Raw genomic sequence first — 24,160 nt, 5'->3', positions numbered from 1 at the left:
GCCCATCTTTTTTAGAGCCTCACAGTAACTGGGGACTCTAAATGATTTTAAGTCTCTCCAGTGAAAGAACTGTCTTCTATTTTTGTGTCTCCTCTAACTCTTAACATTGGACTTGTCATATACTAAGATAACTTAATGAATACTTACTAACTGCGTGACTCCACAAATGAATTAGTTAAGAAACTGTAAGAACAAGAGGCTTTTCCTCCTCCTCCCCCGCCCTCGGTCCTGCCTGCCTCACTGAGCCAGACCTCTGCCCGCTTTGGGAGTCCCTGTGGTATGTTTCTTTCAAGGAGCAATTTACTAACATACATATAGCCAGAAACCATGCCTTACTGATGACTCAAAAACTTTGGTTGGCAATAACTTAAGAAATAATCTAAATAAAGGGGAGAAAAAAAATAAAACAGTAGACAAAATGATACAGCATTATTTAGAAGAACAAAAAAAAAAATAACAACCTAGACATTCAATAGCCTACTTCACCCTTTAAAAATTTTAATTATATAGCCCAGAATAACATATAAAAACACTTACGAGAAGTATCAAGTAAAAAGAGCTTAAAACAAAACTATCTATGTAATTATGATAACCATAAAAATAAAAGATGTAAACTCAAGAGGCAAAAAAACAGTGTGATATGTTACAGAGGTAGAACTAAGAATAGAAGAGAGCCCTGTTTAGCTTCTGGGAAATGTGTAACGAACATTACTTTACAAAAATATTAAATACATAAGACTGTGTGTTATTTTAAGTAGACTAACACTTTTAAAAATTGGTGTGGTACAGTTCTTACTATCAAAAAAAACCTTAACAGTAAACCTTTAAACTTAGAAACTTAATAGGAAACACCTACTAAATAATGTTAAATTAAGAAATCTATGAGATAAATATCATGCAAATAATCTTCCATTAGAAAAGCTGTTTTCCAGAAAAAGAAAAACATGTAAATTTTAAATACATTTATATAAAGCAAAAGTAAACTAAAACTAAGAAGGACACATAATTTAACCTAGAAACACAATATGTACAAGTTTTACACAATAGAGCCCTTCCAAAGCCAATGCAGTTCAAAGTAGAACAACACTTAGAGTGAGCTCTCTCAGTATGCACATCCTGACAATGAAAAGGTGCTTTTCAGCGATTCCAAATTTTTACTCCAAAACTGTATTTTTGTATTACCTTACCCTTGCTAATAGTCCAGATTCTGCAACACACTGCTCTTCTGGGACTGCCACTGGCTTACTTTGCTCAGTTGCAAAGGGTTGGTCGGCTCCATTTTTATAGTGGTTTGATAATGGTATCTTTGGTTCTAACCATTCGATTGTCGTTCCTGATGAAGTAAGAGAAAACTTTCGCTGAAACTTGCTCATAATCTGGAAAGTTCAGCAAATGTGGATTTTATTAAACGATTTTGTTTTGCATCTACAAGGCTAAAAGCAATTCAGCCAGTTAAGAGACTCTGCAAGACAGCGACTTGTATCTCATTAGCATGAGCATGACGATTGGTTATTTTACAACAGAGCAACCTGCAACTTGAAATCAGATACCACTTAAGTGAATCAACCCTGAATAGGAGTGAACTCACTTCCTGGGCAAATCTGTGAATCTAAGTGTATTCTCACCCCAATAGTTGACCTTTCTGCATGAATCTTGACCCTCTAGTGATAAGCACTATGCAGTTAGATTTGAGGGAATCACAATTATAGGAACTGCCTGGGATTGTGAAACAGTAAAATCTACTTCAATTTGGGGTTGAACCTTATTCTCAGTACCAATTTTCTAACCAATCAAGATAATTCCACAATCTAATTTAAGAATTGCAGGTGCATGTCCATTATGTTTTTTTTTCCAATCATATAAAAAGGCTCCATATACTTTTAAACTGAAAGGTTCTTATACTGAATAAATAATAGCTGACCTAATGAAAAACAGTGGTCACATTTAGACTTGTCATCTTCTCAGTTAATGACTCAAATGTCTCTTATTACCCTCAACTAGTTTAACAAAGTGGATTCTATGCCTAATCAATAATGGAAAATGTTCCATTTGATTTCAGAGGCTGATCTAGGTTTCACAGAAGCTTGGTTATACAGTGTTACATTAAGGGATACTCAGACTACTATACTAGAAATTTAAAAGGAGTATGGAATTTACTTAGTCTATAATAAAATCCTAGACTTCATAGAGGAATAAATTACAAAGTACCTATGAGGCTACCAGAGCATCTTGCCTTGGCACTTAGTTTGGATTCACTGAGGGGGATTCACAATTGGGGGAATGCCCTGGATAAGTTCATGGGGCCTGTTTCAAAATTTCAAAGAAATGAAAGCTCTTTGTTCCTACCTTGATATGTTTATTTTTAATATCAGCATCTAGATTCCCCTACTTCTTGAAAGAGGATGCACATAAACACTGAATTTAAGAGATTTAAGAGATTATTCACAGAACAATCATAACAAAATTCTTTATCAAACAAATCGTCTGGTCTCAGGGTCCTTCTAGATCAGTACTTTCTAAAATATCTTTCTTTCACAAGCAAGAGGAGTTCATTGAATAAGAAAACAATGAGTGCTGGGAAATACTAAGTTACTACTATTAATTCATTGTGATGGGGGTGGGGAAATTGGGGTGATGTTGTTAAAGGGTACAGACTTGCAACTAGAAGATGAATAAGTCCTGGAGATCTAATATACAGCACAGTGAATGGAGTCAACAGTACTACAGTAAATATTTCAAAGTTGCTAAGAGACTAGATCCTAAATGTTCTCATTACAGAATAGGGAATTCCTTAGTTCCAAAGGGGCAGAGAAAAAAAGAAATGACAATTATGTGATATGATTGGGACATTAGTTAACACTCTGGTGGCATATAAATATACAAATGTATTAAATCAACACTTTAAACTTGCATGTCAATTATATACAATGTCATTTTATATGTACTATATGTCAGTTATATCTCAATTTTTAAATGAGTTTATTAATCTCATTTAATAGAAAATTTCATTTTTTGTTATGCAATAACAAATAATGCAATAACATTGTTTTTTCCAATAAAATAATTTCAACAAATAGGTCCTCTCAAATACTAGATGTATATCTTATTTTCCAAACTGAAAGGTGACTGATAGACTTTTATATATATGTATCTCAACACGGAAATAGTGACTAGTGGACTAAAGCAACCAAGGAATGATTCCAATGTTTCTACTTTGATTGACTGGATAGAGTAATGCCATCAACTTCAACAGAAATACAGAAGACATGAATTTTTAATTCAGTTTTTGACAAGTTTAATTTGAGGTCTCTAAAGGAATATTTAATTATATGAGACCTAAAATGGTTTTAGATTTGAAAAAGGACACAGTAAACGAGACTTTGTGTAACATTAGTATGATAATAAAAACCAAGAGGCTAGCTGGTTTTCTATTTGTCTTGCTTTGATTAAGATTTTCTTGAGCAGAATTACAAAGAATACAGTTATTATTTCCATGTTTTGACCTGTAATGTTCAGTCCTACCTTTAAGCAATAACTTACCTGAAGGCAATGAGCCCTTCTGATGTGATGCATGCTGTAACTGGAGAATATGAAAGCAGTCATTTAAGCAGTTCATAGTTGCCATGGAAGTAGCCTTGAGCATTAAGAGATCCTGGTCCAAGGAACTAAGATGGCCAGAAGCAGGAAGGCATTCAATTCCTCTAATTAAGTCTCTTTGTTGTCCTTCAGCATGAGACATCATCTAAGGAAAATAACAGTTCCATGTTTCTCACTCAATCTCTGTATAGCATGTATACATATAGTTGCCACTTTAATCACCATATTCTGTATAACATGTAACATACAATTGTCATTTTTAGGATATATTTAGCCTAGAAATCTATTTTAAATTTGTTTGGCTATTCCCAATAAGCATTTAATAGTGCTACTCAAAAGATGATAACACATAAGTAAATCTCCAACATACGCTGACTAAAAAGAGGCCATACCCAGAGAAGCACATATTTCATTCAGTTCAGAGATTTCAAACACAGGCACAATAAATCTTTGGTTTATAGGTGAGGAAACCCCTACACATTAGAAGTCAGGATAGTGAAGAGAGTATAATGATGAAGAGGCATCAGAGGGTCCTCTAGGGTACTGGTAATATTTATTTATTTTTGGTAGCAAGCGAATACAATTTATTAGAGAGGAGGAAAGTATAAAGCTCTCAGTGAAGACACTGAGGGGGGTAAAGAGTCCCCCAATATTTAATTTTTTGATCCAGGAGGTAGTTACATTAAAATTACAAGATGCACACTTATATATCAGGTTCTTTTATACAAGGATACATGCTTAGAAGGTTAATTAAGAACTGGGATGGAGACCAAGGGAAGGGAGCCAAACAGATCCATTAGGTTTACCACTGGTCTAATGAAAAGAACTTCCATGATTAAACAGAACAGGCCAGATAAGAAATTATAGACAAAATTCTACAATTAGTTGATACATAAGCCCCAGATTTTCAGAGACTATCCCCATTCATGCTTACAGTTCTGCTGTAATTATGTCTAAACCTGTTACAGCTTGAAGGCCAAGTTATATACTTACCCTATTTCTTCATTTTACAAGAACTTCTTGGCATGAAATTAGAAATGGGATGTTTATAGTATGCCTCTTTTGCATCTCCTACTGGTCTAGGGGTTCTAACTATAATCGCTCTTCTCCTCTGCTTCTAGCAATGTTATAAGCAAATACTAAGTTTTATACTTGTCAGATTTCTTAAACAAGTCACAAGTGCTAGTAATGCTGAGGGAAAAAATTACTACTCAAGTATATCTGAACCAAGATGAATTTATTACTTTCCAGGCAAGGGAAAAATGTCCTTCCAGAACAAATCAAACAGCTAATCTTATGTAAACTTCTTGGGGACATACAACATTCAAGGATGGGTTGACTTTACAACAAAAGTAATAGCATGGAGGAAGTATGGCCTTTAGGGACTATCTAACATTCAGAAGGAAGCATATTCAAACAAAGTTGTTAATGATTGAAGTGAGTTGGTTAAACAGGCTCCATGTTACCTGCTAATAGAGTCAATCTAGAGCCAAACAAGAGATTGTTTTTCACTTTCTTTTTTGAACTCAAGAGAATACAACTTCTTATTCTCACAACAAGAAACACATTTGAAAAACTGGACATTCAAATTAAAAAAACACCTATTCACTTGAATACACTCTTCAGAGAACACAAAGGAAAAAAGGATGTACATTTATGATCTGCATACTTTTCTATATTATGTTATAAGCCAATAAAAGTTTAATAAAGGAAAAAATCATAAGCAGGATATTGACAATATGAATAATCAGCTCTCACAATATAACATTTAAGAGAAGAAAAGTGTTTTTTTGTACAAATGGCCCAAAAAAGCCACTTGCTAGTGTTGATATTATAAGTGAAGAGGCCTAAGTACTTCCCTAGTGGCCCAGTGGTTAAGAATCAGCCGGCCAATGCAGGAGACATGGGTTTGATCTCTGGTCTGCAAAGATTCCACATACTGCAGAGCAACTAATCCTTGCACAACTACTGAGTCAGCTCTAAGGCTCTCAAGCCACTAAGCCTGCATGCTGTAACCACTGAAGCCCATGCTCTACAACAAGAAAAGCTACCACAATGAGAAGCCCCCACACCACAACTAGAGAGGAGTCCCCATCTTCACAATTAGAGAAAGCCTGCAGGCAGCAATGAAGACCCAGCACAACCAAAAAATAAAATAAATTATTTTTAAAAATTAAAATAAAAAAGTGAAGAGGTTTAAGAAAGTGATGCTCTACTAACACATATATATGGAATTTAGAAAGATGGTAACGATAACCCTATATGCAAAACAGAAAAAGAGGCACAGAAATACAGAACAGACTTTTGAACTCTGTGGGAGAAGGTGAGGGTGGGATATTTCAAAAGAACAGCATGTATACTATCTATGGTGAAACAGATCACCAGCCCAGGTGGGATGCATGAGACAAGTGCTCGGGCCTGGTGCACTGGGAAGACCCAGAGGAATCAGGCGGAGAGGGAGGTGGGAGGGGGGATCGGGATGGGGAATACGTGTAAATCTATGGCCGATTCATGTCAATGTATGACAAAAAAAAAATAATAATAATAATAAAAATAAATAAATAAATAAATAAAGTGATGCTCTTGACTGGAAAAAAATAAACTTTAAATTATAATTAGAGCACAAATGTTAAAATCTAAAAATTCCCTGGTGGTCTATTCATTAGGACTCTGTGCTTCCACTACAAGGGGTACCAGTTGGATCCCAGAAGCTGCATGGCATGCCCCCCTCCTCCTGCCAAAGAATAAAATTTGGTTATGGTTCTTTCCAAAGCAAACAAATGGGCTGACCATATATTTACAATGAAATAGAACTGATTCTGCGAAGCTGTTTTAGTGACTGTTCCTGACATTAGTAAAACTGGTTCCTTAAGAATGAAAAACCATTATGAAAGCTGAAAACTTGCTTAATCTGTGTTTTGCAGCTAGGTATGACAAATACGGTGATAATGAACATCACTTATGTGGCATCGAGTTTGTCTGAAAATCAGATGAGAATCATGATTTTATCGCTTGTATTTTAAATGTTTCTCCCTTACTAGACTGGTGATGTTAGCTTCTCCCAAGGCACAGCATAGTAACCTACAAGAAGCACGCACTGATTAATGGAGTGATTGATGCATTGTAAATTAGTAATTAATTGTAATCAGTAAATACTAAAATAGATCACTTTAACACTTAAGTAACAAATCCACAGAGTCACAATATGACTTGATTTTCAACAGTCAGTTGCTTTTGTCAACTGTTACTTTATTTATTGCTGGACTTATGGACTTTGATTAAAATACTCCTTTCAAACTCACTTTGAATTACATCTTTGCATTATAACCAACTGGAGCTAGACCACTCTAGAATAGCAATTTTCAAACAGTGCTCTCCAGATTCTTATGGGGCTCTTTTCAGGGGGTTGATAGAGTCAAGGTTATTTTCACAATAATTCTAGGAAATTAATTTGCCTTCTTCACTTAATGGCATTTGCACTGATGGTGCAAAAGCAATGGTGGGTAAAACTGTTGGTGTCTTAGAATCAAGGCAGTTGATACAACAGTGTCATGACTGTATTCTTCACTGCCATGCACTCACGGAGTAGGCATTGGGGACTAGGGAAAAGACAGCCAATTTTATTTAAGAATATTTTTGAAAAATCAGTAAAATTTATTAGTTTTACTATATCTCGACTGTTGAGTAAACATATTTAAAACTGTCTATATGAGAAATGAGAAGCACACTTCTGCTGTATATTAAAAAAAAAAAAAAGCACACTGCTGTTGCATGCCAAAGCACTGTGGTTGCCCAAGGAAAAGCACCTGTGAGACTGAGTTACAGGTTGAACTAGCAGTTTATTTCCACAGATCACCACCTGACGTGAAAGAACGTGATATATATTGGTTGTTCAGAAACACATGTGACAACCTGGACCTGGGAATGGCATCTGAAATGAGGGCAGTGGGATCTGATACTATCTCAGTTAAATGGTGTCAGAACTGAATTAAATTGTAGAACACCAAGCTGGAGTCTGCCAAGAATCAGAGAATTACCTAGTGTGAAGGAAACCCCCGTACATTTGGTGATTGGAGTACATAAGTATGGGGTGTTATAGTAGAATAGAGGAGAAACACAAGTGTTGTTTTTCCCTGACAGAATGATACTAACAACTAAAGCTCTTCAGGCTTGGGAGTATGTGGTAGACATCTTTTCAAAATTAAAGAAAATGATTTGTCATTTCAAGAAAAACAACTAACAGTATTTGTTGCCAATTATAAAACCTGAGCTTTAAAATGAAATTACAATTTTGGAAAACCTCTATCAGTCACCATAAGCTTGGCAGTTTCCCAATATTGAAAGCCTTTTCTGATGAAGTTGGTACAGATGTTAATGAATGTGAATTTTTGATATTGTATACCAATATCTGTAAGGGCTGCCTAATTCTGAACTAACATTTTCCAAATGACTAATGCAGTGTTACAAAATCATGCATAAGTTAAAGATCCACTCAAAGTGCAAGGTAAACCAATGTATTTTCATGAAACAGAAACATGAAAAGTTCACTGATATGTATTAGATTCCACACTGCATCTAACACTTAAGAAACTACCACTGTCCAGTTTTACTGGAGTATCAAAGAAGAGCCACATTTACCTTAAAAAGCTATTTTAAAACATTCTTTTTTTCCCAATCACAAAGTTTTTTTTCATATAGTTCAACTAAAACTACATATTTGCAATAAATTGAGTGTAATTATTTTGTTTGGGGGGGGGAAATAGCTGTTTGACATAAAAATATGTTATCTATGTTAACATGTATGAATTTATTAATTTTTATTTTAAAATAATAAAATATCTAAAATTTAAAAGTAAATTTTAAAAACAAGCATTTTAAAAATACCTGTTTCAATTTCTAATAAGGTAACTATTGGTAAATGTAACCTATATAAAGCAAAAATTCTTTGAGGTCCTCAATAATTTTTAAGAGTGAAACAGATACCAAGACCACAAAAAGCCTGAGAACCCCTACCGGGAACCATAGTCAGTATGTCAACAAAAGTTCTCTCAATGTCTTTGAAAAGAAAAAGTATCTACATAGTCTCAAAGAAACTCCCCAGATATTTATTAACTACAGAGGAAAAGACAGCAACTTTACAGTGGAGAAAAGCTACTTTACCCAAGCAGAAGCTACCTTAACCACACAATCAAGGTGAACATCACCAGTAATATGACATACTGATATCATGAACTCCTTGATATCACTTCAGTTGCTCAGTTGTGTCCGACTCTTTGCAACCCCATGAATCACAGCACGCCAGGCCTCCCTGTCCATCACCAACTCCCGGAGTCTACTCCTTGATATAGGTACTGACAATACATATCTTCAAGGGTATCTTTCCCAGAAATGTATAATTTCACTCAAATAATAAGAAAATATCAGACAAATGCAAATCTGGGAACATTAAACAAAACTGGATCTTCATAGGTATCAATGCCAGGAAAGATAAAGACTGAGCAACAATTACAGACAGAAGGAGACAAAGTAGTAATAATAACAATTAAATGCATCATTTTAGGACAGGATCCTAAAACAGAAAAAAGAATGTTAGTGGAAACACTACTAAAATTTGAATAAGAACTATAGTTAACAGTATTATATAATTTCCTGGTTTTGATACTGTTATGAAAGATAGTAACATTGCAGAAAGTTGGGTGAGGGACACACTTAGAAATCCTGCATTACTTTTGCAACTTTTCTGTAAATTTAAAATTACTGCGAAATAAGAAGCTTTTTTCTTGGCGGGGGGAGGCTGTGCTGGGTCTTTGCTGCTGTTCGGGCTTTTCTCTGGTTGCGGCGAGCAGGGGCTACTCTCTAGTCGCCGTGCACGGGGTTCTCACTGCTGTGGCTTCTCTTTTTGTCACTCGGGCTCTAGAGTGAGCAGGTTTCACTGTGCTCAGTAGTGGCTCCCAGGCTCTAACTAGAGCAAAGGCTTAGTTGCTTCACAGCATGTGGGATCTTCCCAAATCAGGGGTCGAATCTGTATCTCCTACACTAGCAGGGAAGCCCCCAAATAAGAAGCTTCTAAAAAGTGTTCTCAGCTTGTGAAAACTGTTAGCTTTGGTTTTACCTTAACACAAATCTTTTCAGTCATTGTCTTGGATAAAAAAAAGGCTCAGAAACTTTCTGTGGACCATGCTTTCATAAAGCATTTAGAGCTCCCACAATGAAATACATCCAAGCCACAAAACTGAAACAAGATTCTTTAATGCATGGCATCATAAGCAAAGTTAGAAAACAATATGCATCTACAGACCAGATTATGATAATTTTAAGTAAAAGGAAATAAGCTAACTTTTAAAGGAAAACATAGTTCCAGTGAACTCTCCAAATGCACTATTTGTGAGGAATTATTCCATTGGAATACAGAAATGTTCCTAATAGAACATTTACATAAAATGTTAGAAATCAAATAACTATAATTTTATAGTTTGACCTACTGAGTTCTTAAAAACAAAAACATAAACTTAGTGAAGACAAAGACACTCAACTACAACTTTTTTGTAGGTGGCATTGGCAGAGACTGCCAAACAATGGTCAACACTCAAATCCTAGAATAATTACTGGTGCCATAATTCAAGAAGGCTGCCATTAAATTAGTGAGCTGTATAAGTAAATACTTATCCTTCCTCAAGAGGCAGCTGTGAAACTTTGGGGACACCACATACTCTCTACATACAAATGTCAGAGTTATATGCTAAATATTAACATGCTGTCACAATAATATGAAAGGGTATATTTAAAGTCCAGAAAATTACAGTGTGGATACTGCAAGAAATTACCCCTGGGTGTGAGAATAACAAAAGAACCATTAGAGCAGGAAAGAGAAGAGTAGGGGATTAAAGTCACAGTAGAAAAGAAGCTAAGAGAGATATGACAGTGTTCTCAGTACAGCAGGTCATAAAGATCCAAGCACAACCAAGCAGAGGCCTCCACAGATGGCTAAAATCTCAAATACAAAAAGGTTCCTTTTTCATCGAAAATGTGCACGATTCATGGCAATTTCAACTATATGCTTTTTGCTTGTTTTTAACCTTTTACTGAAGTATACAGACTGACATATAATATTACAGATAGGGAAGTACACTTCTCAACAGTATATAGGGTTGACAAATTTTCATACACCAAACACATCATGTAACCAACACCCAGATCAAGAAACGGAATGCCACCAGCACTCTGAAGAACCCTCAAGCTCCCATCACCAGCCATGATCAAAGAGTTCCAAAGTTTCATGACAGCCTAATTTTTAGGGGTGAAGGAACACACCACGATACAAGCATATTCCTAGATGTTTTTCTTTACTCCATCCCTGATTATCTTAACCACTTTTAATATTTCCATTTCCTTCACTGTAGATTAATATATCAGAACCTTGATTTCCTAAAGATATAAACACCTATCAACAGATTGAATACCATCAACATAAATACTAAAAATTATTTTATTAAAAAAGGTATTTGTAATTGTCATTCATTTTTAACATGATTAAAAAGTGAGTTAAAAGCTATTACTCATCTCAAGCAAATTATTTTACCTCTTTAAACCTCAATTTCTTCACCTATAAATACAACCCAAAATAACCTGATAGAGGGAACATTCTCCCCAGCTTCCTGCCTTAAATCATTTGGGTGTGATTTTATAATATTATTTTCACAATCCACTACATAGGTATCTATGAGCTCTACCAAAATTAACTCAGTAAACAACACCTGGATTATTAACCTAACTGCATTCTTTATTAACTAGAATTATTTGGTACTTAGTTTCAAAGAGAATAAGGAAAATAGTGAGATAAAGGAACATCAAGGATTTAACTATTCTATTTTTGTGTGTTTGAAATTCTCTATTTACATGTATCAGTAAACAAAAAGTCACTTGTTTGATCACACAGTCTTTCCACTAACCTTAATAACCCTTTTATCATAAATTTTACATTAAAGGAGTCTATACTTTCTCTTGAGAAACAAAAGATACAGATTTTTGAAACATGAGTGTGCACAGAACCTAGCTCAGACTTGAGGAAACTTAGGACACCTAAAAAATCAGGGAATTGTTATGACCTAAACATTGAGGCCCCCAGAACACACAAACAGGATTTAAAATTTTGGGGGGACAAAATCAAGCTGGTAATATTATTTTATGCATTTTAACTTGATTTCAATTCATACTTACTTCTCTGACTTCCACAAGATGGTCTGGAGGTAAGTTAGCTCTTTTGCTCACTGATTGTAGTTTGGAATGTCCAACATTAAAAAAGGAAATGGTATTTTGACTTGGTCTCCTCTGGGATATAGGAGAATTACCACTAGATGCAAGTGAGAAGCTCCGTGATTTCAGAGGAGGATTATTCTATTAGACAAAGAAAATAATTCCTTTTTAAAAATTTAGGTAAACTCTCAACCTATAATATACTGGAGTCTTACACACAAGCAGTTTTAAAAATAAAGTTAACCTCAGAATTAACTACAAGAATAGTTCTGAAGATGGAAAAATTTAAGACCTTCAAAGTCTAAGAATTTCACACATCCCATAGTAAACTGGTAATTTACTCAGAAAATTAATTCCAGGTGTGTGCTGTCAAGAATTCTTTTTTTACATTAGACATATATTAGAATAACAAGAAATTTCTAATTTTATATATTTAAACATCATGATTGAAGCAAAAAATATATTCAGCAATACTCAATATAGTAATTTTTCTAGTGTAACATTCAAGTATCTTTGAAACAAACTAGCACTTTCTGGTCACTGCCAACGATTAGAATCTTGCAGCAAGAACAAAGTTTTTTGCTGGATTTCTTAAAGACTGCAGGCCTAAATCACAACTTTAAAAAAGTTAGCTACGGGGAAAGAACACTAGGAAGAAGACAAAAAAGTAGGTATGGAAATCCTTTAACTCTGCTTCCCACATATTCATTTTTAGACATTTCTGACCTCAGATTTCAAGTACTAAGACCCTCTTTCTCATCTTAAAAAAGAAAACACTCCAAATGAGATACAGAAATTATCTATAAGCACATGAAAAGACACTCAACCTTATTAGCCATTAGAGAAATGAAATCAAAACCACAATGAAATTCTACTTCATAACCATGAGGATGGCCATAGTAATTGTAAAAAAGGACAGTAACAGTATCGATAAGAATGTAGAGAAACTGGAACCTTCGTGTATTGCTGGTGAGAATGGGAAATAATTTGGCCAGTTTCAAAAACAGTTTGGCAGTTCCTCAATAGTTAAACAGACAACTACCATAAAACCCAGTAATTCCACTCCTAGGGATAACCTAGAAAACTGAAATCATGTGTTCATACAAAAATTTGAACACGAATGTTCATAGAAGTATTATTCATAACAGCCACAACATGTAAGCAATCCACATGCATATCAGCTGATACATGGATAAACATAATGTGGTATAACCATAAAACAGGATTATTCAGTCTTAAAAAGGAATAAAGTATGATCCATGCAATGACATGGATGAACCTTTAAAACGTTATGCTTATTGTAAGAAGCCAGACAAAAACAAACAAACAAACACCATATACTGTATGATTCCATTTACATCAAATGCCCAGAACAGACAAATCTATTGAAACAGAAATTATAGGTTAGTGTTTGCCAGGGGACTGAGAAGAGATTTGAATAGGGAGTGACTGTTAAACAGATATGGGTTTTTTGGAAGGTGATGAAAATGTTCAGGAATTAGACAGTTAGTTGCAACAGCTACATAATCTTATGACTATACTAATAAAAACCATGAAACTGTACACTTTAAAAGGATCAATTTTATGGTATGTGAATCTCAATTTTAAAATGCAAAAAAATAAAGTTAAAAAGCTCTTTCCCCATTTCCGTGCATTAATATCATACATGAATCCACATACCTTGCCAATAGCTTCAGTGTGGTGTTGTGTACATATCTGAAGTCTGCTAACCCAATGTTGTCGCTCTTTAGCATCTGTGGCTGATAAAAGGTATCTATAAGTTATTTACTTTTTCATTTATTTTTAGAATACAATTAATTGTCTATAGCATGAACAACAGATCACCGAAAATCAGGGCATTTTCCTACTCTCCCTGACCAGAGCAAGGTTGGAAAAAGGCCAAAGCATCAACCTTGTTAGGTAACACCATAGCTGGATGTGGATATTTCCTAAGGAGGATAAATTACATACAGCTAGGTGGGTATATGGAACTTGACATGTCTTAACTTTCTCTTAAAGATATGCTCTTCTTCAAATAAATACCCTTTATTAAGCATTTGGTATGTACTCAATATATTCTTTCAGATCTCTAACATGATCAATTAGGATTAACATCATACTTTATGTATATTAATTAAAAATAGAAACCTCTATACAAATTAAATTCATCTAAAAAAAGTTATACCTGAATACAAGCATTTTCATAAATCCCAATTATGTACATTAATCTTCAAAAAACACAAAGAGAACATAACTAAATCAAGAAAGGAAGTAAAATACAAATCTGTGGAAGACAAAAAAATTTTAAACAAGTCTATGTTTTTAGATTTCTCAGTATTTTGTCTATACAAATTTCTCAGAAGGTCAATTTTAAACAGACTTGCTCACTGTGCAACTTAAAAGTCATTAATTAAAACAGATCGCACAAATCCTTAAAACAATTCCAAGGTGTAGAATACTGTTTCTGTATCATCAATGATAACAGTTTCTATTTCCAAAACCTAAATGAAAGGAGGTAAGGATACCAACTTCTCAAGGAAGAAGAAAATCACACTATTAATTCTTATATTTCAGTCATACCTCTGAGTTTATACTGTTCCCCACTGGCAGCATTTACAGTGAAGGTATGAGAGTCCTCATCACTGGGTGATATTACAGCTCCTGCAAGCTGCAAAGTACCTCTGGGTTTTTGATTTCTAGACTGTTCATTCACAAAATACTCCAACAGCCCAGCTTCATTGTTTAGAACAAAAAACCTGCAATGATTTTTAAAAAAGGTCATACTGTTAAAGTATTTCCCCTAGTCAAACTAAAGCAATCCAAATTTTAATCACATACTTTTGAGTTTTTGCTATTAAAAAAATAAAATTCAAAAGCATCTCAAGAAGTACTTAGAAACACTAGACTGAATTTCCTAGTAGTAAATGTTACTGAAGAATTGAATGAGTTTAATAAAAGATATAAAATCTTCAGCTGTGAAAGAGGCATTTAATAGGGAAGAGGCATACAAGACAATGCAGAAAGGAAACAAAGACACAGTATCCTTCAGAGGAAGATTTCCCTCCAGAATTCATTAACAGGGAGGGTTAAGTTCCCATAGACAAATGGTAGGGAGTGTTTTTATTTAAAATTCACTGGGAACAAATCAAAGCATGAGCTCCGGGATTAACAAATACTAGGTAAGAAATGAATAAGATTTAAGATTTAACCAGTGAAATAAACAATATGAATAATGCCAAAGTAGCAAGACTGTGAACATATTATTAAACAGGTCACAACTAAAGATTACTTATCCTGTTTAAAAATGAAAAGGCTGCAACTGGAGATGCAGAACCATAAGGAACTTGAAACTAAATGATGAAATAATGATACACGTTGGAAAAGAATTTGATGTTCTGATTTGGTTTTAGATTAACTACTTTGGGAAATATATTAACTTGGATTCCAATTTAAGTAGTATCTTTTCTTTAGGAAAAAAATCTAAAAAGTTTCTATTTCAAAAAATTAATGTTTGGGTTTAGAGCAATTTGGTATTCTACACGTTAATGTATTCTGTAATACATCCAGACAGACAATTTGATCCAGTTCAAGTTCCTAGAAGATACTGTCTTAAGCAACCTGGCAACTATATCAATCATACCAAACTGGGAGGGAATGTAATCAGCCTTTTATTAAGGGAAAGAAAAAGAAATAATGAGAAGCAAATAAGAGAAATTGAAAGCAGCTATCTGAAAAGGGAGCTGGGAAAGCAAGACTATTGTTTTTCTCATTCATCTTTTAGCATGCTCATGACTCTTAAACGGGCTTCCCTGGTGGTTCAAACAGTAAAGAATCTGAACAAGCAGACAAACAAGAAACAAAGAAAGGAATGAATGAAGGAAATAAGGAAAGAAATCTCTTTCTACTAGTCTAAGCAATAAGCCCAATTATTTCAAACAAAGAAAAAAGACTGGTCTCTTCTAAGAAGTCAATTCAAAGAAAATTCAGAAAACAACGTTGGAAATCTCAAGTTACTGGGAACATGTATTTCTTATCCCAAAAGCATTACCACAAATCTACAACATGGGAAGCACTCGCCTAGATATACAAAAGTAATACTGAGGAGGAACTGGTAAAATGATAGAATTGAGTCAATAACTGATTACCTAATACCAAGATGATGCTATGGACCCAGTGGCACCAATAAGGCACTGTAGGCTGTCTTTCATCATACATGAATTAACCCAAATGTTCTTCGTTCACCCTTTCTCTGGAGATGTACAAGATGTGCAGATTGGAGATAGAAAGACAATTCACATAGTAAGGAAACTGAAAGCTATTTTGCCCAGAAGGGGACTAGACTCTTGATTATAGTATTCTTAGCAAGGTGGTCTAACCTAGAAGCTAAAGAAATACAGAAAAAAAGGCTTAAGATTCAGCATCTATCTTTATATGATGAAAAGTCATTACATTGTTAAAAGGAAAAATTAAATAATTATTTATTTTGTGCAGTTTCAAAATAAAGACTGCAGGTTTGAGAAAATGACTAATCTTCAGAATAGCTGACAACTTAAAATGAAGTATTTTGGAATGGAACTTTAAAAAATATTCTGACTTGGAAGTATGTCTTATGATAGCAAAAATCAACTTCAGGGAAGATTTTGGATGGAAAGCACACATATGCTTTGTGCTGACCATTCTAGGCTTAAGTGCTGAGCATGTACAGAACTTCTAAGTAGGAAGTAGGAAGAAATCTCTTCATGAATGCTAATTGAAAGTGAAAGGAAGCACATTCAAGAGAGGGTCTTGCTCTTTCCAAGGGCACCACATTTAACAAGCAGTTTATTATTTACAGAGTATGCTCATCCTGGATTTCTCCAAGCTTCTCTAAGTTGCCCTTAGTCAAACAGAAATAGATTGCCGGCAAACCACCTTGAATACTTGGCACAGGTACAGTGCTTTTGTTACTTAAGCTTTAGCCACAGCTCAGGGACCAAGTGGCTAGGCCTACCAAAGGAACTGAGCTCTAAGCCTAAGTTCCTTTAACATGGTCTTAACCTTTCTGTAGGTATCCAATATGCTACTGGAGATCAGTGGAGAAATTACTCCAGAAAGAAGGGGTGGAGCCAAAGCAAAAACAACACCCAGTTGTGGATGTGATTGGTGATAGAAGAAAGGTCCGATGCTGTAAAGAGCAATATTGCATAGGAACCTAGAATAATTGGAAGTGGTCAAACAGGACGTGGCAAGAGTGAACGTTGACATTTTAGGAATCAGCAAACTAAGGTGGACTGGAATGGGTGAATTTAACTCAGACGGCCATTATATCTACTACTGTGGGCAGGAATCCCATAGAAGAAATGGAGTAGCCATTATGGTCAACAAGAGTCCGAAATGCAGTACTTGGATGCAATCTCAAAAATGACAGAATGATCTCTGTTCGTTTCCAAGGCAAACCATTCAATATCACAGTAATCCAAGTCTATGCCCCAACTAGTAATGTTGAAGAAGCTGAAGTTGAAAGGTTCTATGAAGACCTACAAGATCTTTTAGAAACACCCAGAAAAGATGTCCTTTTCATTATAGGGGACTGAAATGCAAAAGTAGGAAGTCAGGAAATACCTGGAGTAACAGGCAAATTTGGCCTTGGAGTACAGAATGAAACAGGGCAAAGGCTAATAGAGTTTTGCCAAGAGAACACACTGGTCACAGCAAATACCCTCTTCCAACAACACAAGAGAAGACTCTACACATGGACATCACCAGATGATGATGACTCGGTGATCATCAACACTGAAATCAGATTGATTATATTCTTTGCAGCCAAAGATGGAGAAGCTCTATACAGTCAGCAAAAACAAGACCAGGAGCTGACTGTGGCTCAGATCATGAACTCCTTATTGCCAAATTCAGACTTAAATTGAAGAAAGTGGGAGAAACCACCAGACAATTCAGGTATGACCTAAATCAAATCCCTTATGATTATACAGTGGAAGTGTGAAATAGATTAAAGGGACTAGACCTGATAGACAGAGTGGCTGATGAACTATGGATGGAGGTTCGTGACACTCTACAGGAGACAGGGATCAAGACCATGCCCAAGAAAAAGAAATGCAAAAAAGCAAAATGGCTATCTGAGGAGGCCTTACAAATAGCTGTGAAAAGAAGAGAAATGAAAAACAAAGGAGAAAAGGAAAGATATACCCATTTGAATGTAAAGTTCCAAAGAATAGCAAGGAGAGATAAGAAAGTCTTCCTCAGTGATCAAGGCAAAGAAATAGAGGAAAACAACAGAATAGGAAAGACTAGAGATCTCTTCAAGAAAATTAGAGATACCAAGGGAACATTTCATGCAAAGATGGGCTCAATAAAGGACAGAAATGGTATGGACCTAACAGAAGCAGAAGATATAAGAAGTGGCAAAAATAACAGAAGAACCATACAAAAAAGATCTTCATGACCCAGATAATCACAGTGGTGTGATCACTCACCTAGAGCCAGACATCCTGGAATGTGAAGTCAAGAGGGCCTTAGGAAGTATCACTACAAACAAAGCTAGTGGACGTGATGGATTTCCAGTTAAGCTATTTCAAATCCTAAAAGACGATACTGTGAAAGTACTGCACTCAATATGCCAGCAAATTTGGAAAACTCAGCAGTGGCCACAGGACTGGAAAAGGTCAGTTTTCATTCCAATGCCAAAGAAAGGCAATGCCAAAGAATGCTCAAACTACCACACAATTGCACTCATCTCACACGCTAGTATAGTAATCCTCAAAATTCTCCAAGCCAGGCTTCAGCAATATGTGAATGATGAACTTCCAGATGTTCAAGCTGGTTTTAGAAAAGGCAGAGGAACCAGAGATCAAATTGCCAACATTCGCTGGATCATCGAAAAAGCAAGAGTTCCAGATAAACATTTCTGCTTTATTGACTACGCCAAAGCCTTTGACTGTGGATCACAATAAACTGTGGAAAATTCTGAAAGAGATGGGAATACCAGACCACCTGACCTGCCTCTTGAGAAATCTGTATGCAGGTCAGGAAACAACAGTTAGAACTGGACATGGAACAATAGACTGGTTCCAAATAGGAAAAGGAGTACGTCAAAGCTGTATATTGTCACCCTGCTTATTTAACTTACATGCAGAGTACATCATGAGAAACGCTGGGCTGGAAGAAGCACAAGGTGGAATCAAGATTGCTGGGAGAAATATCAATAACCTCAGATATGCAGACGACACCACCCTTATGGCAGAAAGTGAAGAAGGACTAAACAGCCTTTTGATGAAAGTGAAAGAAGAGAGTGAAAAAGTTGACTTAAAGCTCAACATTCAGGAAACTAAGATCATAGCATCTGGTCCCATCACTTCATGGCAAATAGATGGGGAAACAGTGGCTGACTTTATTTTTTGGGGCTCCAAAATCACTGCAGATGGTGACTGCATCCATGAAATTAAAAGATGCTTACTCTTGAAGGAAAGTTATGACCAACCTAGACAGCATATTAAAAAGCAGAGACATTACTTTGTCAACAAAGGTCTGTCTAGTCAAAGCTATGGTTTTTCCAGTGGTCATGTATGGATGTGACAGCTGGACTATAAAGAAAGCTGAGCGCAGAATTGATGCTTTTGAACTATGGTGTTGGAGAAGACTCTTGAGAGTCCCTTGGACTGCAAAGTGATCCAACCAGTCCATCCTATCGATCCTGGGTGTTCATTTGAAGGACTGATGTTAAAGCTGAAACTTCAGAAGTTTGCCACCTGATGTGAAAAGCTGACTCATTTGAAAAGACCCTGATGCTGGGAAAGACTAAGGGCAGGAAGACAAGGGAACGACAGAGGATAAGATGGTTGGATGGCATCACCAACTCAATGGACATGAGTTTGGGTAAACTCTGAGAGTTGGTGATAGACAGGGAGGCCTCGCGTGCTGCAGTTCATGGGGTTGCAAAGAGTTGGACACGACTGAGAGACTGAACTGAATTGAACCTTTCTGTTCCTCTTTTATCATTCAATCTGCAATTCATGCTGGTAACCCAGGATATCGCTGCTGTGCCACAAGCCTCCAGGCAGTCTGGCAGAAAAGGGAAATGAGCTTGCAGCAAACCAGTTGACAACCTGAGACCTCTCTGATGGGACAAAGGGGTAAAAGGTTGTGTTCTCAGTGGCAAATGGGGATGGGCTGTAGTCATTCCCACACTTCCCTTACTGCTAAAACTGGCCTCTAGGACAGCTAGAAGAATCGCAAGGTCAGAAGCAGTGCCCTTCCCTATGCTAGAACTTTGCTTGGATCTCTTAGCTAACTCCCTGGGCAACCAGTGGCCAATGGATCTTTTTAGTATGCTCCCCCACACAAAGATACAAACACATGGCCCTTCTTCCCATGGCCTCAAGTCACCACTGACCTGAAATGCCATGTTTAACATATACTAAATCTTACATGCTTGGGTATACTTTGGAGCTTTCCTACTCTGTTCCACTTCTGAGAACTTCTCAGTAATATTCAATAATATAACATGAATGAAATTCGTTGAATGTCATGGGCGAGAAAAGTTAACCTATTTTCCTATTTAAAAAGAGAACAAAAAACAGTGCTAAAAGCAAAGGGACATAAAATTTTTTTTTATATTTTATATATCATTTAAATGTATAAGCCTTCAAATAATTACATAAAAACTGAGGTGAGAAAATGCAAAATGAAAAAGGACTTTGTTCTTTCTTAAAAAAAATTAAGGGTGGGAACCTTAGAGAACTACCCTTTTCACTTTAACAGGAAAGATTCTCTTCTATAATTTCATATCCAGCTTTGACCTCTCATATGATTTCCAACGTCTAGCTATCACTTTTATGTGAAAGCCCTACTGTTACTTCAGCTAAACATATCCCAAACTGTCTTCTCTTTTAGGCAATCACATGTTCATTACAATGCTTCAACTATTTTTTGAATTCTGAAAAACATTCTTTCATATACTATGTACCATTTTCTAACTGTTTAAGGTAGAAAGGCAGAATCAGCTTATCATTCCATTTAACCAAAATCAGAGATCTCCAAATGACATGTGAATAAGAAGCAGTATTTATAATGAAAATACCAACCTGGGAGTCAGAACTATTTGGGTTCAGATTCTAGCTTTATCACTTTTTTAAGTAGTTTTAAAAAACCACAATGAGATAACACTCAATACCCATTAAGATGGCTATTATACACACACACATAGACACAACAGAAAGTAACAAGTGTTGAGAAGATGTAGAGAAACTGGAATCCTTGTACACTGCTGGTGGGAATGTAAAACAGTGCTATGGAAAACAGTATGGAGATTCCCCCCAAAATTAAACATAGAATTACAATGTGATTCAGCAATTCCACTTCTGGGTATACACACACACAAATGAGAGCAGTGACTCCGATATTATGTATACCAATGCTCACAGCAGCATTATTCACAATAGCCAAAAAATGGAAGCAACCCAAATGTCCACTGATTGATAACTGGATAAATAAATGTGGTATATACGTACAAGGGACTGTTTTTCAGCCCTCAAAAGGTAGAGAATTCTGACACACACTACATGGATGAACTTTGAGGACATTACACTAAATGAAATAAGCCAATCACAAAAGGACAAATATATGATTCCACTTATATAAGGTACCTAGAGTAATCAAATTCATAGAGACAGAGAGTAGAACTGCGGTTGCTTAAGGACTCAAGGGGAGAGGAAAATGTGAAATTATTGTTTGATAGGTATAGTTTTAGTCTGAGAAGGTGCAAAGAGTTCTGAGATGAATGGGGGTGATGGTTGCACAAAAACATGAATGTATTTAATATCACTGAACTGCATATCAAAAAATATTTAAAATGGTAAATTTTATATTTTACCACAATAAAAAATTAAAAGTTTAGTCCCCTGCCCCACAAATATCAATTCCACAAAGTATTTAAGATAGTTGGCTGTGCTACTTCTTGACTGCTTGTTTGACCTCAGGTTGGTTATTTAAACTTTTCAAGGTCCCAAAAGAGTTTAAGAATCCTCAACAACGAAAAGAAGCAAGAATCTTCAACAGGCACCTAACACAAATCTCTTTGCTGTCTCCAAACCATCCTAAAAGCCTAACCACTGGAAGTACACATAAGAAGCCCAAGGCAAGTTGATAAATGATACTAATCTTAACGTAACAGTAACTTCTGACATATTTGGAGGCTGCAATTTGGACAATGTTAACTCCTCTTACCTCCTAAAAATAGAAAAAGAAAGTCATTAGACTTATGGAAAACATGGTAAATCTTTCTCTAACATGTTTCCCAGCCATGTAACATCAGATTATAAAATTATCAGGCCCATTTCTGTTCTCTTGGGGGAGAGAGAGAGAGAGAGAGAGAGAAGTGACAGGAGAATCACACTTACCTGTACTGCCACCCAGTGACAAGGTTGGTGTACTTCATTAGGTAGCCATACACATTTTCCATGTGGTCACTGTTTCAAAAGATCAGAAAGTGCCAAAGTCAGTGAAAATTAGAAGAAATTCCAGGAAGTTAACTGTACAGTTGAAAAAATAGCTTTAGAGACATACTTTTTTCTATAAATGTCTCAAGCTTACTTCAGAAGTAAAATTCATAGGTTAACAAATAGAGCTATTTATTTAATCCCCCATATTTCATATTATAGGACTATATATTTTATCACAGTTCTTCAAAACAAGTGTAATCAAATCATTGTGTATTTCAAACATAAAATCATTATATAAGTATAAAATTACATAAATATGAAACAAATATACTGTAAATATAAATAAAAGCATTTAATAACCTAATTCAACACTAAACAAAGACAACCCAGTTTTATGGTTCCAGAACAAACTAAAAAAACATCTCTAGGCTGAATAGTGCTTCCTCACTCTGGTGGGACATATTATGTCTCTGAATCTTTGGGCTTCCAAAATGAAGATCCTGTTTTCTTGATGTCTGTGATACCTCACTCCCACTCCCCCATCCCAGACAGGCATGAGGCAAAGTGCTCACTGCAAATCTTGCCACTGGAAAGATTTATTTGGAACCTGTATCATTAGCCTTACTACTACTGAGTTTCTTTACTTCTGCCCCCCTTTTCTATTTAATAGATATATTCTGTTATAGTGATTCACAGAAAATGCAGTCTCTCACTACTTCTTTTCCAATATTTTAAGGTTCCCTATACTTATGAAAAGATATCAAAGCTACAACTACATTGATATATCTTTTTGACATACAGGCTTCATTTTTTATTTTGTAATTTACATTAAGAATTCCTTTTAAACTCATCTAAAGTTTTAACTTTACATTATAAAATGCAACTAATATTAAACATTTATTTTCTCTACTATCCCTGAATTGCAGAGCTCATTTGGTAAAAGTTCAGCTAACCAGCATTTAGGAAATGGAAAATATCAGATAACTGACAACCTTTAAAACATGGACATCAAAAGTGAAATCAAGAGAGAGCTGACACAACCAACAGAACAGAATTTTTAAAAGATTTAGATTGATCTGAATGACAAATGAAAAGAGATGAAGATAAAGACACTCTCTCGCGTAAACACATAACAAAATAACTATAAGATTCCAGGAGTTTTTATTACTGGAGATCAAGTAGGAGGATGCCTCAGGGATAAACTCAGTGTTGGGTGCCTTTCTAACCTCATTTCTTCAGAGTGCTTGGAAATAAAGATCAAATCTGAAAGTAAAGAACTGATCCCAGTTCAAAAAATATATTATTTTTTTCTATATTTTTCTTCCAATCCAAGGTTAGCAAAAAACACCGTTTTTTTCCACTAACATTAAATGAAACTGCTCAAGCCCTTTTGGTTTTATAAGGTCAGTAATCTCAAGAAGGTAAAGGCTGTCAACTTCTAAAATGCCAGCCCAAAGTTATAATAATTATATATGTACTCTGTCATGTTAAAACTGACAGTACCATTTGAATTCTCATTTCATGATTTTCTAAAGCCCATATCTAAAGGAAGGATTCTCTGAAAACTCAACCTGTTAGATTTTTGCCCTATTTCCATCCTTAGGTCACAGCAAAGGTACTTCTTTCAGTACACTGGTACTTGAAAAGGCAGAGAGATACTCCTCTAGTCTGGCTCTCAAATTTTTCCCAGGCTTCAAACAGCTTTTTGGGGCCACAATGAGTCCCAATGCCCCCGAACTCTGCCCAAAAATAATTTCACAAAAAGTTCCTCGTCTGTTTTTGATATTTCACATATAGCTTAGCTGTCTTGAATAGTTCTCATCCTCAAAACTTATTCCTTCACTTAAATATGGAATCTAATAATGTCCCCCCACCAA

General features: G+C 35.5%; 1 protein-coding gene across 2 annotated transcripts in view; it reads right to left on the bottom strand.

Moving 5' to 3' along the window:
- The window catches only part of OSBPL11 (oxysterol binding protein like 11), a 91,812-nt gene that overhangs the window by 43,274 nt on the left and 24,378 nt on the right, over positions 1-24,160 (bottom strand). For both annotated transcript variants that reach the window (XM_061166969.1, XM_061166968.1), the window contains exons 2-7: positions 22,242-22,310; positions 14,431-14,606; positions 13,531-13,610; positions 11,815-11,991; positions 3,541-3,742; positions 1,188-1,333 (exon numbers count right to left, since the gene is read on the bottom strand). In XM_061166969.1, the coding sequence (XP_061022952.1) occupies positions 1,188-1,333; positions 3,541-3,742; positions 11,815-11,991; positions 13,531-13,610; positions 14,431-14,606; positions 22,242-22,310 (850 nt within the window). The remainder of the gene's footprint in view (positions 1-1,187; positions 1,334-3,540; positions 3,743-11,814; positions 11,992-13,530; positions 13,611-14,430; positions 14,607-22,241; positions 22,311-24,160) is intronic.

The sequence above is a fragment of the Dama dama genome, chromosome 19, assembly GCF_033118175.1.
Source record: "Dama dama isolate Ldn47 chromosome 19, ASM3311817v1, whole genome shotgun sequence".
Taxonomy (NCBI): Eukaryota; Metazoa; Chordata; class Mammalia; order Artiodactyla; family Cervidae; genus Dama; species Dama dama.
This window is presented reverse-complemented; position numbering and strand designations above follow the sequence as displayed.